Source organism: Cygnus olor, chromosome 10, assembly GCF_009769625.2.
Source record: "Cygnus olor isolate bCygOlo1 chromosome 10, bCygOlo1.pri.v2, whole genome shotgun sequence".
Taxonomy (NCBI): Eukaryota; Metazoa; Chordata; class Aves; order Anseriformes; family Anatidae; genus Cygnus; species Cygnus olor.
Genome location: NC_049178.1, coordinates 7499062 through 7517462, shown reverse-complemented (window position 1 = coordinate 7517462; position 18401 = coordinate 7499062). Strand labels below are relative to the sequence as shown.

At 45.9% G+C, this 18401-nt stretch overlaps 1 protein-coding gene across 3 annotated transcripts in view; it reads right to left on the bottom strand.

Annotated features, from left to right (window-relative positions):
• Positions 1 to 18401, bottom strand: part of STAB1 (stabilin 1) — a 58583-nt gene that overhangs the window by 10614 nt on the left and 29568 nt on the right. For all 3 annotated transcript variants that reach the window (XM_040569247.1, XM_040569248.1, XM_040569246.1), the window contains exons 25-49: positions 18044 to 18137; positions 17064 to 17222; positions 16080 to 16175; positions 15594 to 15689; positions 14912 to 14959; positions 13913 to 14043; positions 13465 to 13576; positions 13160 to 13237; positions 12700 to 12801; positions 12107 to 12214; positions 11452 to 11583; positions 11171 to 11299; positions 10300 to 10356; positions 9431 to 9517; positions 8152 to 8347; positions 7674 to 7769; positions 6553 to 6598; positions 5241 to 5320; positions 4156 to 4281; positions 3394 to 3467; positions 2973 to 3047; positions 2267 to 2386; positions 1303 to 1350; positions 1101 to 1184; positions 47 to 193 (exon numbers count right to left, since the gene is read on the bottom strand). In XM_040569247.1, coding sequence (XP_040425181.1) covers positions 47 to 193; positions 1101 to 1184; positions 1303 to 1350; positions 2267 to 2386; positions 2973 to 3047; positions 3394 to 3467; positions 4156 to 4281; positions 5241 to 5320; positions 6553 to 6598; positions 7674 to 7769; positions 8152 to 8347; positions 9431 to 9517; positions 10300 to 10356; positions 11171 to 11299; positions 11452 to 11583; positions 12107 to 12214; positions 12700 to 12801; positions 13160 to 13237; positions 13465 to 13576; positions 13913 to 14043; positions 14912 to 14959; positions 15594 to 15689; positions 16080 to 16175; positions 17064 to 17222; positions 18044 to 18137 — 2521 coding nt within the window. The remainder of the gene's footprint in view (positions 1 to 46; positions 194 to 1100; positions 1185 to 1302; positions 1351 to 2266; positions 2387 to 2972; positions 3048 to 3393; positions 3468 to 4155; positions 4282 to 5240; positions 5321 to 6552; positions 6599 to 7673; positions 7770 to 8151; positions 8348 to 9430; positions 9518 to 10299; positions 10357 to 11170; positions 11300 to 11451; positions 11584 to 12106; positions 12215 to 12699; positions 12802 to 13159; positions 13238 to 13464; positions 13577 to 13912; positions 14044 to 14911; positions 14960 to 15593; positions 15690 to 16079; positions 16176 to 17063; positions 17223 to 18043; positions 18138 to 18401) is intronic.

Below are 18401 nucleotides of genomic sequence, written 5' to 3'. Positions count from 1 at the left end.
CATCCTGTCAAGTGAGGCAGGGAAGGGAATCATGTTAGAGAACTACCTCTTTCTCTGTGATCTTTATTTTGTGGCCAGATAAAGATGTAAGGGACTCTTGGGCTTCTAGGTCACTCAACAGCAGTTTCTGGCAACCCACCATGTGGTAGCGAAGCAGCTCCCGGAGGAGTCCTCTGCTCTTCCACTCCTCAAACTACAGAGAGAAAACAGGAAGGAGATCATACTGGGGGCTCTTTGTCTTGTGGGAGAGGCCCAGACCTGATGAGGGAGACCTGGGTTGCCCCAGGCTCTTCTGCTTGGCCTGCCCTGCTGATCCATCCTGGTAGAAAGCTGGTTCCCTCAAAACACAGCGAATGCACAAATCCATTCAAGAATTTTGGGAAATTTCAATCAACACAACAAAGAACAGCATTCAGGTCCCTTGACAGAGGACAAACAGCTACATTGGCCTTGAACAAGTGATGCCTGGGATACATGGTCCTTGGGAATTGTTCCCTTACTGGGAGCATAGGGAAGGCCCATGGAAAAAAGGCTGGGACTGGTGGCGTGAAACTGCCCAGCAGGACTTGCCAGTGATGGTGTTAGGATCTTCCACTTCAATGACACCAAAAAGCTGCTGGTCAAGGACCTGTCTGGTTCATGAGGTCCTGGCTGAAGATCTCTCCTCCCTCAGGTCTCCACTAGTTTGAAGTGGGATGGCAGTGCCCAGGAAACAGGGCAGGAATAAGAGGTCTTCATCACGGATACTCTGAAGCCTTGCTATTAGCAGCCTCAAATAGCCATGGGCAATGAAAGCCACCACGCATCATTTTTTGGTACAGTGCCTCTGAGGACCATAAGACTCCAGAGTCTTATGGTCTTTGAGGACCATAAGAATCTCCAGTAGGGGTTTCCTTACAACAGGAACCATGTCCACCCCTGCCCAGACTGTCTCTGCAGCAAGCCTGCATCCAAACTTTACACTGACGGGGAATGGGGGATGCATTTAATGCTCTTCAGTGCAGTCTCTTTACTTCAGTTCAGGGCATACCCACAGGAGACCCTAGCACAACTGGAACTTGCCAGACACCTGATAGTGTTTGGGGTGGGAGGACACTTACCGTTGTGGTGTTTGCTATGAAATCTGCCCGTGGGACGAAGACAGTGAAAGGCCCTGCTCCACTGAGCTCCTTGGTGTTTTCTGCCTGTGGCAGGGAAGCATTTGTGGGATGGCAAACAGAAAACACAGTTCCAGTTAGCAAGACCCTTTTGCAAAAAATACAAGTGGGAATTGTAGAACGGGAAAAGCTGTTTGTCACTAACCAGTATCATCTTAAAGAACACGGATGCACCTTTGATCCTTGCGAGCTCCTTAAACAAAGAGAAAGAGCTGGTGTTAGCAGAGTCTCTTCCACCAGCAGCCAGCACAGTGACCTGCTCCTTCCTCTTTCACTCCAACAAGTTCTGACACACCATAGCCACTTTGCCCTCCCTCCCTTGCCAGCACTGTGGGCATGGATGACGTGGAGGTTATAAAGCAGGCAGTGATCTCTGCCCGGACCATTCACATCAGAGGTGGAGACGGTAGGATTTGCTGGGACACAAAAGCGGGCTGCTTCTGCAGTGGCTGTCTCATAGGTTGAACTGCCTTGGTGTTCATGGGACACCTCGAGTGCTTCACAAAACACTTGCTTTAACCCCTCTGTGCTGCTACCAGAGTGGCAGACATAGCCTTGGCAGGGCAAGCTCCTCTCCTGAACACACAGGAGCAGAAGCACAAAACTGAGTGTCTCTCTTTTCTCCAAGCTCTGTTGTGGGCATGACTGCTTTTCATTTGCCATTATCAGAAAAGGTCACCAGTGTGCCCAAGGACAGCCACCAAACTGGCAACAGAGCAGGAGAGAGACTGCCTCCTTCCAGACTAGATCCTATGTGCTGGCATGGCCACAGGTGACACGTGCCCTGAACCCACAGACTAGAAGAAGTGAGTTTCCAGGGGAGAAATTTGCTCTTAATAAAATGTGACATGCCTGGAGGCATAGCCAATGCTGCCAACAGAGCAGCACAATGTTCATACTGCAGCTCCCTTTGCAGCAAGGTTGCTTTACTGTGATTCTCTTCTCTAAGCTGGCACTCCAAATATACCTCGGAGCAGCTGTCTCTGCTCCTATATCACACACACACACACATGTTGATATAACACTACAGATCCAAGGCTCATGCTTGAAGGGAGGTTTGCTGTGGGGCAGGAGGCCTGAACTCAAAAGATGCTTTGCATGTTTCTCACCTGATACACTTTGCCATGGCAGGTGAAGCCATCTCCGACACTGTACCAAGAGCAGGAGCAGTTTCGAGTGCCAGGACCCGTGTACTTGCAGAGCCCGAAGGGACTACAGCCTCCATTGTTCTGGCAAGAAGAGCAAAAGGCTTGCATGGAATTGCATCATCAACAATTTGGATGGCCACACTTGCCTGCAGGAGCTGCTAACTATACCCAGCCCAGCGGAAAGGAAACCATTCGTCCATCTGTCGAGTGCCTTAGAATAAACCTCACTTAGATTCTCAAGGGCTTTTCAGCATCAAAAAGTGAAACAAGACTTTTGTACCCTATTTTTGAAAGCCACAACAATGACAAAATCTGCAATGCAAAGAGATTGCAAATAGACTTAGCAGAGATGCTGTGAGCACAGCTTACTCTTTTGAGCATGTTCCACACAAAACAGAGAAACAAGCCCACGTGCCTTCAACCCTGTGTTGCTGTTGCTTTGCTGCTTCTCCCAAAAGAGGGGCATCCTGTCTTAATGCCATGTGGCTGACATACTTGTGGGTCACTGTGAGAAGCAGTGGAAACCAAACACACCAGGAAATCCCTTAGGTATGTAAAAAGGCAAGACAGACAGCTCTAAGCATGCAGCCTAACACTGTTCTTGCTGTTAACTGTTGGGATCAAGGCTGCGGTCTTTACCCCTAGCAATAGCAAAATGCAGACAAACCTGTTCACACAAGTTGATGGGGTTGCACCGGCTCACACCATCTCCGCTGTAACCAGGAAGACAGTTGCAGGCAACCTGGAGGGAAAACAGATGCTCAGTCTGAAACTTGAGCCCAGCAAAGAAAACAGACAATGGCTGAGCTGGGTGGAAAGCATCTGTCACACACTCCATTCCTTCATGGAAAAAAACATGTTTGTGTCAACAACTACAGGCTGAGGGTGCCTCTAACCTCTGGCCAACAGAAAGCATCTGCTTTCAAGGAAGCAGCAAGCTTTTTAAGCCCTTCCCAGGCTACTTTCTCTGTGGAAGGTAATATGCCTGATGCAGGGCACTGCCATGGAAAGGATTGCCTTTGAGAGAATTAGACACCTGTGACAAATTTCATAATAATGTTGCCCTGACATTCAACTTAGTTACTCACCTTCCGTGGGCCCGTTTTAACACACTCTGCGTTGGTGTGGCACCCCCCGTTGCTTTCAAGACAGAGATCAATTTCTGCAGTAAAACAGTAAGGCCACATTACTGCTGAGGACTGTCCAAGGCAGCTGGAAACTGGTGACTCAAAGAGGTATCGGTAAAGCGACAGGGAGGACTTGCCCAGCTTGGGAAACATCTTCGTGGCAAAGTAACTTGTGATAGCAAAGGAACGGGGAACAACTGCGAGTTTTACTTGTTGTGCCACATGTGGGTATCTGAATTGTGATAAATCTGCCCACTGAGATGCCACATCTGTCTGAGCATTCTTTAAAGGGTATGCGAGGACTGGACTCCTCCACAACTCCAGCCCCATCTCAGAACACCACAAAACGCTGGTCTGAGGCCATCCAGAGAGACAGGTGCCAAGGGCAGTGTGAGCTCCCTGCCCGGTTTCAGGTGGCACTATGCTGAGACAGCAGTGACCTCTTGGCTGATTGGAATCTGGGAGCTCACTGAGCACATACCTACAGGTATATATGTACATGGGTACGTGAATGCGTGTACACCTCAACAAAAAGCAGAAACGCTGCTGAATCAAGGTAAGCCAGCAATTACTGACTCCGAAACAATGACTGCATAAACAGACTGAAAGAAGAATCAAATTATTCAGTGCTTTAACCTGAAGTTGTAATGCTTTTAGCCTGAAACTCCCTTTTGCGTGGATGGTATCTTGCCACCATCATCTAAACATGCATTGAGCACTCACCCAGGCACAGCGTCCCATCTCCAGCATAGCCTTCCTTGCAAACACAGGTTCTCTCTCCTGGGGACACTTTAGTACACACGGCATTTATGGAGCAGCCACCGTGATCAATAATGCATGGATCTATTTCTGTGATCACAAACAAGAGAAGTAGAATCAGCTCAGAGCATCTAGGGAAGATGAACAGTGCCAGAGTGATCATCCATCTTAACAAAAATCACATTATTTTATTAAAATCCCTTTTTTTTTTCTCAATGAAACTGTAGGTCCTTTAAAGGCAGGGGCCTCATCCAGACCTGTGAGAGGCCAGTCCAAAAGTCATGCTCAGTTTAAACAATCCCCAAATTGGACTAATAAGTCCTTCCATCACAGCATTTGCTAACTGATGACCAATGCTTAGCTCAGAAAAAACAATTTTCCTGCACAATGTAACTGTGTTTTTTTCCCTTTCCTCTATTCATTTTCAGACAAGGGCAATACTAGAAAGGAACTGTGATGTCTACCAATATCTTGATTTGAGTGCTATAATGCTATTTCTCTGAGTGTTTTTTCTTGTCTGCTTGTTTCTGACACAGACCCGATTTGTATGTTGCTTTAGAGCAGCATTCTGAAATCATACCTCATTTTGGCACAGCTGCTATAATGCTTCTACCTGATTTCAGCATGGCCAACCAGTAGGAGAATCATGAAATTCTAGGGAATTGAAGCATCTATATTCCTGGGATTCATGGACAGAATAGCTTTATCTTTGCCACCATTGCTGTTTCACCAGAACTAATACAGTCCATTCACGTGCACTTGTCTCCACAAGCAATAAGAACCTCCCTGCCACATCTGCCTGCCTTTTTGTCCCTCTCTTGCAGGCTCTAGGAACATCAAGAGCATACTGTGTAAACCTCCGAACTGGAAAACCTCTCTACCAAAGCATGGCAGCGTTCATGGTGGATGACTGGGGGAAAAGGATTTGAATGACCTTGCCCTTGGTTGGAAACATCATGCCATTTGTTTCACAAACAAACCTCTCATATTTGTGTAGCCTCAACAGATGTTTGCAAGCCTTGAATCTTGGCCACACTTGCCAAACATACCTGTGCAATGGGTTCCATTCCCTGTATATCCAGCAGAGCAGGAGCACATGGGTGGGGAATCTGCAGAGCCATTCAGGCAGCTGAAACAAAACAGAAAAACAATCATTGAGAACATCTCCAGATTTGCTTGGCCAGTGGGAAACACACACTACACAAGCCTGGCACGTGCAAATTAGCATCCACTAGCATCCATAATGACCAAAGGAAAAACATGCCCAAAGTTACCATTTCTTTACTGCACCAAATAATCAACCCAAAAATATCACAGGTAAGCAGCAAAACCCACCTAGAAAAGGGGTGTGGTGCTCAGCAGAAGAGCCCTGCCACATGAAAAGGCTCTACAGACTCCAGAAAGAGCATTTGAGGAGGACGCCCATCGTCTTGGGCCAAAAACAAGGAGAGACTGAGTAGCTGCTGTACTACTCATAGAACATAGAGCCTGTTGTCTGTAGCTTGGCACTTTTCTCCTCTCTGCTACCCAGTGCTCCTCATGGTCATGAAGGGGCACTGGAGGGCTCTGGCAGGTGGTGGCTGACAGCATTTGGTACCTAGCGACCATCTGTCAGCAGCCCAGAAATGAGCCTGTGATTTTGGACAGTCACGCGCAGCTGGAACACACCTCCCGGACAGCATCACTTAGTTCCACTTACACTAACTCCAAATGATGCTTTGCTCCTTTGTGCACTCCAGGCCTGAATGACAACCACCTGTTGTCACGCAGACATGCGTGGCCTAAATTGTGGGCCAGGTGGGTTTGGCAAAGGCTCCCATAAGTCACCTGAAACCACCACAGAAGCTGGCCATGGAGCTGGCACCCAGGCACAGGCTTCACACCCTGCTCCTTGACTGTGCCCTCATGCTTCTGCATGGTACAATATAGGGGACTGTGCCAGTACCACAAAATGGGAGAGTAGATAATGGGTGGAGAGGGCAGCAAAAGGGAGTCCTTACAGTCCACCAGCCCACATAATTCCTTGGTGGGAGGAAGCAAAGCAGAGAGGGCTTGTCGATGTCTATTTGCTTTGCTCCATGACTAAGGCCAGACTTGGAGCAGCTTGGAGTCTCTACTTTCTTCCATCCACATATATGGAAGTTGTTTGGAAATATTTTATGTTTGAACAAACAAAACCTTAAGGGAAAGTAGATGGGGTTTATGACTAAAAAAGTTTCCAAGATGAAACTGATTTTTATGCACCATTAATGAGCAGGTACAGCCAACAGCCCTCTGTGAAGCCCTAAACACAGAATCACTCTATGTAAAGCATAAACAAATGGCTTTCTCGGAATGATCCAGCTCCTCAGCTGTACTTACTTGGCCATTTGGTGGCAAGTGTTATTGCATAAGTCAGCATTGGTTCCTGCAAGAGAGAACACAAACATGACCTGGCATTTTCAGTACAGCGCTTACTGCGGACACTTTTACCATCTAGAGTAAAGGTCCCTCCAAACAGCCTCACTGCCATGCGTGTGCCCAGACTGATGACAGGCACACCAGCACTTATGCTGACCCTCGTGTCCTCCATGGCAGCAGGAAAACCCTCATGGTATTATGTTCTGGTGTTGTACAAAGGAGTGAATTCGATGTTCTGATGTTCTCTTTCTGAGCTAATGGTTCAATTTGAACCTACCCATGTGGCCTCCACACTGCTAGGAATGAAGCAAGGACTGAAACCTTCTTATTTCAGATATTCAGGGCCTTTGGCTTTGTCCCATTCAGCTTGTGTCATGTTTTACATTTAGACCAATAGGACAGCTCCATTCAATTTCCATTTCTAAATGTCCCTAAAACATTTAATGTCACTACAAACTCAGTTTTTGGATGCAACCTTTTACAATCTCAAAGGATTTAGAACTCATGTTCCCTCCCACCCCAATGGTAATCATGATCCCAAATCCCAGAAACAAACATCTCTGACATACTACTACACAGATTGACAGATTTATTGAGAACTGCAAGCTGTAGCCTGAGTTCACATAAATCAATGCATCTGGGAGCAGAAAAAACAATCCAGCAGACACACTGGAGCACTTTGGAGGCTTCAAATCAAGTCCTGCCACCTTCTTAGGCAAGTAACGGGAGTCGTGGTCAACCCAGTCTGGGAGCTTCCATCTCTCTCCCAAGGTTAAGGGCGGTTCTTGAGGTGCCTCAAATCTCAGTGGAGATGGAACAAGATGATATGCTTTTTCCTACATGAGTTTCACCCAAATAACTCCACGGCTCATGTGCTGTTGGGAAAGTCACACCACAAATGTGGCTCACGTGCAAGAATGAGTTAGGACAGTCTGATAAGCTTTCTGAGGGATGCAAATACATGCAACTGTGGTCACCTTGCTCAGCTAATGCATATTTGCTCCAGCAGCTAAAGAGGATCATTCAGATTTCTCCACCAAAACCACTGCTATTACACCACAAGCCCCTTCACATTTGCGTACTTTCCTGGCAGGTCGGGCCTTTCCACCCAGGGAAACAGTCGCAGCTCCCGTCCCCTTGCAGTCCATCATTACATATGCCGTTGTCACAGGCACATTCTGCAGGGGAAGAATAAATGCTCATCATTGGCAAACCAAACAGGTCTCACAAGCAGAGTCTCACTGCCATTTCACTCTGTTGTATTCCTAATCCTAGCTGCCATGAAGAAGATGTTATGGGAGTATCAGCTCTTGTTACCTATCAGGCCCAAAAGCCCAAGAACAGACCATCCCAACTTTCTATAGTTTAGGTGACATCAGGATGAGCAGCACAGCAGTCAGTCATGATAAGGATGAAAATGGGGCCGACCACAAGCACTCCCTCCCACCACCCTTCCCTTGGTGGCCCACCAGCTGTTAGCCTGTCTCAGAGGTCCTGGGGCTGCTTTTCTCCCTCGTGAGCAGCACGGTAGGCACAAGCTGCAATAGCCATCGCTGTCACCTGATTTGCAGTCAGCTCCGTATCGGCCCACTTCACACATTTCACAGGCAGTTCCGTGGAAACCTTCCAGACATCGGCACTCTCCACTGCCCTCGATGCCATCCTGGCACTCCCCGTTCCCAGAGCACCACTGGCCTGGCTTCCCCGGGCACATCTCGCACATGTGTCCGTAGTAGCCAGGGCAGCAGACGGACCTCTGTGAAACCAACAAGAACAGGCTGGGGTGAGCTATCTTGTGCAGCACAAAGGGGATAGCAAAAGCATGTCCTCCAGGCTCACGGCTTTGTTGTGGAAGCTACTCTACTCCTTTAACTATGCGACAGACTTCATTTTAGACAACTCATGAAGGGACTAGATATCTGCAGGTGGGATGGAGTGAGCCAGAGCCTTGCATAAAGGTCTGCGTAGCCACTTGAGCAATGCTCTTCATTTGGTAACAAATGTTCAGTCCTGTGCCCATCCAGCTTATCTCCTAGTGTGTCCCATCAGTGAGATCCTCTGTTGGGCAGAGAGAGGCTCTGCCAGAAAGCAGGTCAGTTCAGAAGCCTGATTTCACTGCTCTCCTTTCTCTCTGCATTCACCCACAGAGGGAGGCAACCATGATGGGACCAAGTTGGACAAAACAGATGAAGAGGAACACCGTCCAGTGAAGAGACAGGAGTGCCCAGGGAGGGCTGGGCTGACGGAAGCTCTGCCTGTGGGTACAGTTTGTCCAACTGCCTCTCTCCCTTCTCAATCTTTCATTCCCACCAAACTTTCCGGGGAGATGTTTCAATATGTAGAAGGGGTCAGATTCACACAAGCCTTTCTTTTACTATTTCCTCTTCAAGAGTTTTCTCCCAGCCACGTGCTTTCACAAAACTGGTGGGGGCATAATGACTGTGAGACCTGTTCCTCCCTTTGGTTTGGCTCCAGTTATTCATCAGTTACTCAGAAAGGCACATGCACAAGCAAAATACCATCATTCATGCCTCATTTCCTTAGGAAACCTGACCACAAACATTCAACTCCTTCTCTTCCTCTGTACAACAAAACCCAAAGCAACAATCCCAGTGCTGCAGACCACAATCCATCACCATGCAGACATTTCCGCAGGTTTGATTTTTCTCCTGTGCCCTCTGTCTCCAGGATGGAGAGCAATTCCCAGACAAGCCCATTCTCAGCTATGCAAAGGCACAAATTCAGCCAGGATGTCAGCACAGGCTGTATTTCCATGGCTGTATTTCTAACACCCATCTTGCTTTTGTCAAAATGAATCCAAGCCAAATGTTTTTCTTACCAGAGAAACTTTTGCACAGGTGAAATGGCAGCCTGTATCCCCAGAGCGCAATTCACAGTGAGCGAGGTTCTTGCTTCCTGGAAATTCCTGCAAATATAAGTAACACAGATACAGATAGAAGATACTACAATATGGCAGTGTTCTTGCCTAACAGAGGAATAATTCTTTTTGTCCTACAGGAACTGCCCTAAAAATCCAGATGTCCCAGAGCTGAGAGCAATGAGGCATCGCTAGGCCTGGTGTGAGGTGACCCCACACAGCCTATTTTGTTACCTGTCAAATCTGTGGTATACATGTCAGCTAAGAAAAAGTAATTGGCATTTTTTGGACATAGAGTAAAGTAATGAAGCCTACAAAACCAGATGTGGCTGCTAGGCAATTCATATCCAGCACAGAGATGAAAAGTTTCATTGTTTTCCTCTCTGGAAACATTTGTCACTCACTCACAAACAAGCTGCAGGCTCCGCCAGCCCACCTTTGTGAACGTATCCATGGTCTGGGCTAGAAAATTGCTATTGGCACCCCTATTCTTGATGATAATGTCTAAGGAGTGAGAGATCAAAAAAGAAATCTAGTTTCCACCCCTAATGGGGGAAAGTCCTCACATTAGATGCTCTAAAGTGCTCCTGAAATGCAGGCAAAGGCCTCATGCCAACTCTGTTAAGATCTTCACAGTTCACATTTGTGTTTTGCCTGCATAAACCTCTCTTGGTTTCTGCTTTCTCTTACAAACCTCGTTAATGAATGAGTCACAGAGGACTCAACAGCATATTTTTTCAGGTAACGAGATGACATCTCTAGAGCTATGATGGGACCATCAAAGCAAAGTCTGTGAGGTCTGTGAGATGCCACATGAATCAAAGACTCACCACAAGAACTGATCCAGGAGGACACTTGATCCCCTTCTCACACTTGCCGCATCTTGACTAGGGCACAGAGAACAGGACAAGTCACATGTGTGCCCTCTACCCACGTCACACCAAGACACTAGTCTTGAATTACAAATGGTGCTGTACAGGGTGCTGGCTGGGACAAAGACAAAGATGCATTTATCTCCATGGCTCAAAAGACCAAAGAATAAAAATCAAAGTGCATGTCCCTCAGCTCCTGGATGCTACCAAAAGCTCCATACAAGGTCTTATTTCTCCACGCTGGTGATGAGACTGTGACAAGACACAAAACCAATCAGAGGAGATCATTACACCTCTCCTGAGCTGGGGAAGGGCTTTCTGCAGGCCTGGAGTTCCTCCATGCAAGGCTGCACAAACGTTTTTTCTGATCCGTAACAGGGCAGGCCTGCCTCAGTCTGACCCTACAATCTTCAGATAGCCAAGAGCCACAAGATGCGTGGGGGCTGGACTTTGGCCATGACTCCCACACAGCTTGTAGGGGAGCTTGTGGTGTTATGCAAGATTTGGGTTGGATTCTCCTTCCACAGCTGAGAATGTTGGCAGTCCCTGCACCAGCCTGCCCTGTGACTGGCGCTATGGCAGAGCCCCAGCAAGTGAACTGAACGTGATCTGCACGGGAGCTGCAGATCTCCTGCATTCAGAAGGAAAGAGTCTGAGGCCAAGAGGTGCCAAATTCCATTTCACATGAGGATTAGCTGGAGTCAGACCCCAGGCCACAGTCTCATCCATGTGGAAGAGACGATGTAGGTCTTCTGCTATTCATCAGTTCAGTTCAGGAGGCGGAGAAACCCTGTGGAATGGTGTTCAGCAAACTGGTAATCATCACTACCTTTTGTATGGTCGTGGTATTGGCCGTGCAACGATTCTTCCTTATCTGGAGGACCTGCGAAACCCCAATCAACATGCCATTCTTCGTCTCGAAGAATTTTCCATCCAAAGGAATATCATTGACAAACTTCTGCAAAGGAGAAGGAAAGGGCTGAGATGATAACCTTCAACTCCTTTTGCATGGATTGCTTGATGGCTGTTAGATAGCCACAGTCAGTAAACTGAAAAGGTGTACAAAGCAAATATTGGTTTATCAATGGTAGAACAATCTACCATTCTTACCTGGGTGCTGTTTTGATAAAACATTAACCAGTAGGAGAGCCCTAGCATGCTGTTCTTATGGATTCCACTTCTCAAATCTGTAGGCAAGAGCTTCTCTCCCAATATAACATGGTACTGCACTGTCTCATTGTCCTAAATCCACAATAAATAAACAAAGAAATAAAATGTTAGGATTTGTCTGACTTCCTAGACTACAATTCAGTCTAGAATTGTATGTCACAAGAATAGTTCCTAGACAATCTCTAATAGCTAATTTAGCCCACAGAGACTAGTAACTCCCTATCACAAAAGCACTTATCACACCTAGTTACCATTACGGGATGAAGCCATAAAGGTTTTTGGAGCTTTTCAAAAGGCTCAAAAATACCACATATATGCCATGGCTAGACAGGAAGAAGAAGATCTTGTGCTATCCATCACACACAAATCTACACAGAAATTTGCATTTGGAGTCCAAATAGTCTTTTCAGTTCCTATTGTAACATCCCAGGAAACTCTCTCATTTCTCTCTGCCACTTCTCCTAGCTTTTAGCATTAGATATGCTCTTCCTCTCCATACTCAGATCTTCTCAGCTCAAGTTTCTGATCTGACAGTATACATGTCCCTGCAATTACTGCAATACATATTCAGATTGTAAGCAAGCAGTGAGCTTACCAATTGTGTCACATTGGCAGCCTGGCAGTACTCCTCAATGGAATTATTTCCAGGAACAAAAACTGTATATTTTTCGCTGGATTCGATTTTTCCAATGAGCTGGTATTGCTAAAAAAAAAAAAAAAACCTCCAAACATTAACATTAGCAATTACACTTGTACTCACTAAAACCAAACTGCATATGAAATCAATTAAAACGACAATAGCACTAGGGGAAACGCTATACAATTTCCACTCAGTCACACGTGTCTAATCACTTGCTCCCTGGGTTGACCTAAGTGCAGTTCCTTGATTATGAACAAGCCTTCCTTTTCCTCTAGGTTTCTCTGCCCTGTACAAGCATGTGAGTGCCTGCAACAAACAGAACATCTTCCATTGTAATAACATGATATAGGGATCTAACTGCAAGTATACAATCCTTTGGTTGTTCAAAGGACCTTTCCTAGAAGATCACACTGGAATGGTAGGAAATAGATGGTTTCCTCTTTTCTCACCAGGTGGTCCAGGTTTAGGCCCACCTACAACAGGTAAGCTGGGCATTTGCGCAAAAGAAAGTTCTGACAGCCACAACAGAACCCACATCATATGCTTACGTGTAACAAATCCTTGAATGTACTGAATGAGGAAACTATATCGAGCTGTTTCTGCAGACCTGGAGGACTCGGTGGGATATCTCCTAAAGGTGGCAACAAAACCTGCAGATAAAGCAAGTTCATGAGCAAGCTCAGGCAAGAGACACGGGGGGAAATTACTCCTGCCCTGCTTGCAAGAAAAGCAAGTAGAAATGGTACCATTTAGCACAATTCTGCAATAGTCTTAACTCTTCTATCAGCCAAGAGAAGAGGAACTCTCCTCTTCCTTGTCCCAGAGACGAATACTTTAAGCATTAAACACTAGTGCACAGGAACATCTGTCAGGACTTTGTGATAATCAAGTATATTTTTGTCATTATAGTTCTTTCTCACTGCCCAGGTATACATTACTTGTCGTCTCCATCACAGATGCTGCAACACAACCTTGTTGCTATGACTGTATTTCCCAGAATCAACATACCTTACTGAGGACATGAATAATGCCATTGCTGGCAGGGATATCGCTGACGACTATACTTGCATTTTGAATGGTTAATACCTGCAAAAGCATAAGAGGGAGAAGCAGAAGCATCAGAAATCAGCAGGCATATGCAAACCAGATATATGGTTTGTTCAAGGTTGCACACAATTAATCTGGGTACAATTTTTAAAAGATTCCTGAACTTGAAGGCACCAGCATCACATCCAGATTCCCCACTAGATATAGCAGTTCTTGAGCAGTTTAATTTGATACTGACACATGTGCATTATATAAAAAATTCTTACACCACTCTTGGTGTTTATCTGCCATCTGGTCTGTGGGTTGAGGGTGGGTAATTCTGGCTTGTCATACTTTTTGAGCTTTTCACCACTGAGGACAGCTTCGAGAAAGTGGGCCCTGAAGAGAACAAAGGCAGGTAAAGAAAAGATTCTGGTACTATTTGTAATAACGGGGAGATGAGATAAGATCATATCACCTAACATTCACACATTCACTGAATTCGTTAAGCATGTGGAGAGAATGCACATATATGAAAAATGAATACACTTCCAATTACCTGAGCATTGTTATGTTTCAAATGCCTACTATATTCTTTGCCTGCTACATATTTAACCTTGCTTCTATATTTATTTCAAGATATCTCTTTATTGGGCATGTACGTCCAGAAATCCAACTCATAGCCTTGTTACTGTTGTCTGGCATAGTAAAGCAAAGAGTGGAATCTCCTCATACCTGACTAAAAATGGCAGCATGCTGGGGGTCAGCCAGAAATCTTTCTCACTCTTGTTCAAGCTGTTGATAGCTTCCTCTGATGGCACCAGGACAGTGACATTGGTTCCTGCTGGGATGCTGAAGAGAGATTTCTGTTGTCCAAAGCACAAAGATGAACAAATAAGACATGCCAGTCCCATATCTATTCCGTAAAATATAACCAAGAGTCATCCTGCTTTTGCAGTCCCATGTCAGGGACATGCAGAATGATAGTGTGCACACAGCAGGCTTTCCTGCACATGTGAAATAAGTGCTGTTGGCAATCAAAAAATGCCACAAGTGATTTGGCCAAAACAGCTGACACCTGCTTGCCAAGGAAAAATCTGCTGCTTTAAGCTCTGCTTTCATGTTTCAATTAATCTTCAAATCCTCTCAGTCAAATCCATAAACAAACAACACACAACATCAGTTTTGGGGAAGGGACCAAAATTACTCCTAGCAAAAGCAATATACACAGCAGGACAGGTAAACTAAGGCTCAGTGAGATGCCATACTTCATAGTGTGTTTCCGCAGACTTGCTGCGGCCTGCAGTGTCTCTTGCAGCCAAGCTAGGAACAGGGAGCCCATAACAAGAAAAGGAACAAACATATAGACTAACTTTTCAAAGCTTGCTCTTTTGCAAAATAGCTATTATTATGCTACCCCTTTTTCTTTTCCTTCTGTGTTACTTTCCTATAGCCAGGAGTTACAGAAGATACAACTATGAAAATCATGTGTATTACAGTCACAGCTTCCTCCTGTGCTATAAATTAGTCCCTCAAAGCACGTTGATGACCCTTACTCCATCACAAACTCTAGCACTTTTCTACACGCTACTTCTTCTGATTTCACCTTAGCTGTTGCTTTGTTTTTCTCTAATGAAAAAGATAAATGCTGTTGCTCTTCCTTTAACAGCAGTGTTCACAGTGACTTCGGTTCTACAGTACTTACTCATGTGGACATCCCACAGCCATTCTTACCTTAACCCAGTCATAGAAGCTTGCAAAGTGGGAACTCCCGGCCAGCTCCTTCAAAATAGAAACAACAGAAGGGTAACTTCCAATGAGCACCGGAGCTGTGGGACTGGGAGACCCAGGGTTGGGGACAGGAGCCCTTTGCGATATCAGATCCAGCAATAATGACTTAGGCATTCCTTTCTCCCTTCACAAACTTCAAAGGCACCTTGTGTCATGTGGAGGGATGGCCACTCCTAAAACCAAACTCTATCCATTAAAAAGTACATATTCCAGCCATTAAATATATATATGTATATTCCTAAATAAATACATTATTTTCAACTCATCTGAAATTGCTTGTGTTTACCAGAGACAGTGATTGAATCCACAATGGTCTTTAATATTTCTAGTGGCAGAAAATGGGCCTAGTTAGCTCTGACCTGAAAAACTTTCCAAACAACAAAGACAAGATGCCTTATTGCACAGGGGAGACAGGGGTGGAGCAGCTTAGAAATGACTGTCAATGATTTATTGAAGACTTTGGTTCTTGGCACCGGTGCTGTCTCTGTGGTCTTAGGCAAACACATGCTGTGCTGTCAAGCTGGTGCAGAGAGGAGTCAGCTCGAGTAACAGAGAAATGGGAAGTGAGAACAGAGCCATTTCTCCCTGATCTCCAAAAGACCTCAGACACTTTCTTTTCACTCACTTTTAGAACGTCCCCATAGCATGTCATGCCATCCCCGACATAGCCTTGAGGGCAGGCGCAGGACCTCTCCCCTCCTCCAAGAGGTACACACATAGCCTGCAAGTACAGGGAAAGGAGAAATTAGAGAGTGAACACGGGTAATGCAGTGTTACACCTACCTAGGAATCAAATTCTGCCCTCTTATGGCCCAGGCTACAAATACACACACAAACCCCTTCCTCCTGTTGCCTTTACAGTGCCATTGAATTTACACCTTGTGCACCAAGGCCTAGATGATGGCTTTGGGTTGTGTGAATTCACGAAAATGAGAGGATCTGCCTCCATAGATCAGAGACTAAAACTTTATAACACCTCAGTGGTGTACCAGTAGGCCAATGCAAACCAAATCCTTGCAATTCTCTTGATGCCATGGCTGAAAAACTTGTGACAGGGAGCAGAGGAACCCTCACTGCCACAGTAGCCTTGGACAGCTCTTTAGCTACTCACCACGTCGTGGCAGCCACCGTTGTCCATGAGGCATGGGTTGATTGCATCACAATTGTGGCCATCGCCAGCATAACCCCTCTTGCAGACACATTTGCTCTACAGGAAAGAATCATTTCAATTTTAAAGAGCTATCAGAGTATCCTCATTTACTACCCAAAAAAAGGCCTAAAAATCTAAAATGTATTCTTAATTGATTTTCCTAAGTTTTCTACTGGTTCCTCAAGACATGAAAATGCAGAGGTACTTCCTTAGTAGGGCATCATTCTCTATCACAACACACATGCTGCTGGGTTACTCAAGAGCGCTGATCCCTTGCTCTGCTTGCCTGTGTGAGGGTAACTTGAGAATAATAGTTTCCATCTCTATTTCCATCTTTTCTGAGAATGATACAGACTTTGTGAACAACAGAAAGAGAAGAGAGGGTGATTTCAAAGCTTCCTGCTTATGAGATAGCTAAAAGAGCACTTGCACATGCCACCTCACTAAATTCTGCTGACAATCTGGCACCTTTCCTCAGCCCATTGCCCAGAGTTCCCCTTGCTCAGTGGGGAGAAGCAGCACCTCGAGAAGCCACCCCTCCCGCATGCCTTCCTCCAATCTCAGGATGTCCCAGTCTTGCCCTGTCTTCCTTAATTGACTATCTGAATAGCTTCATGTGATTTTCTGTACATTTTAGCACTGCCCAGAGACAATGCTGCGATCTGGGAACAAGGTGGGCACAGCAACCAGTGCCTTGTTATGGAGCGTGGGCTCTTCCCTTTGCTACACAAAGGTTTCAGAGTAGTGTAGCAGCCTCAAACACACCCATGCCTCTCACCACACACAAGTACCCTGTGTGGCTATAGCAGGAGCCAGTGTACCTGGCAGCCAACAAACAGGTTTTGCTGCTGACCAGCCCAGGTTCTACCTCCAGCAATCCCAGTCCATTTCAGAGCAGCTTAGGAAAAGTAAGTCTACCATCAGACTACTTAGCATAGCCCATACCTGACCGGGGCCAATATAAATGCAGTCAGCATTGATGTGACAGTTCCCTCTGCTCTCCAGCATGCAGTTGTCTATAGACACACAGGCCTTCCCATCCCCAGTCCAGCCCACGTTACACTGGCAGGTGGCATTGCCAGGGCCCGTACTGGTGCACAGGGCCTGCAGAAGGGAGACAAAAGCATTACACTCAGCAGAAAGCAGACAGTGCAGTGCAAATACAGAGACAAGTCTCTTTCATCAGTCCGAGGAGAGTTTCTGAATGACCAATTTTGATTCCAGCACTGGGTGCAGGGACTGGAAGCATCTTCTCCAGAAAAATTCTAGACAATATCATAATAAAGTGATTCTAGAAATATTCAGTGTTTTCAGAGAGGTGGATACTTGTGTCTAACGTGGCTCAGAACTCCCAGGGCATTCCCTGCCATTCAGTAAAGCTCTTCCATTACAGAAGAAGTATTCCCTGGACAGGATAAGCACAATCTTCTTCTGCCTGGACATGTAGGCTGGGAATCAATCATGAAGGCAGATCTCTCTCAGCAAAGACCTTTGTGCTTAGTGCCGTCCTATTCCCTTCTATGTAGCCCACAGTGCATTCCTCTCATTGAGGGATCTAAATCATGATGAGGTCTGACCATTTGTTGTTGGCTACTAGAAATATGAGTTGGAGCTCACAGCCAAGCAACAACACGTAAGGAGATCTTGAGGGGAAAATGAATACAAAACAAAAGTCTGTGCAGCTAATCTCTGTGGCTGCTAAAATATCTGGGCAAACCAGCCAAACCTTCGCCAGGTTGTCACATTTTGGTGCCAACCAAATGACTGACCTCCTTATGATGACTGTGTTTAGGTACCTGTTATTCCACCCCACCTTACAGACTGGGAAAGATAGGCACGAGACCAGCGCCCAACAAATCTGCAACAGTCCTGCTTTGATTGATAGATGTTGCTTCTCCATGCTTCGATAGTCCATTCCCACTTACATTCTGAGAACAGCCTCCTCGTTCTGGCTGACTGCACAGGTCAATGGGCTGGCAGGAAAACCCATCCCCTTCATATCCATCCATGCAGATGCACCTTAAAAACATAAGCACAAAAGGCATACAGGTAGTACAGCCTATTCTGAAATACAGCAGAGAGCAAAAAGGTATTTTGAGCTCTCAAGCAAGCAAGAACCTGACTTAATCTCTAGTGCAGTGGGCTGGCTGCGTTGCTTGAACAACCCTGTGCAACAGGCACACAGGGAGACATGCACAACTACAGGGTTGGCAGCCTCACAGCCGTTGTGTGACTATACGATGACAATGTGCCCACCTGAACGTGTATGCCAGAAAGACTGAC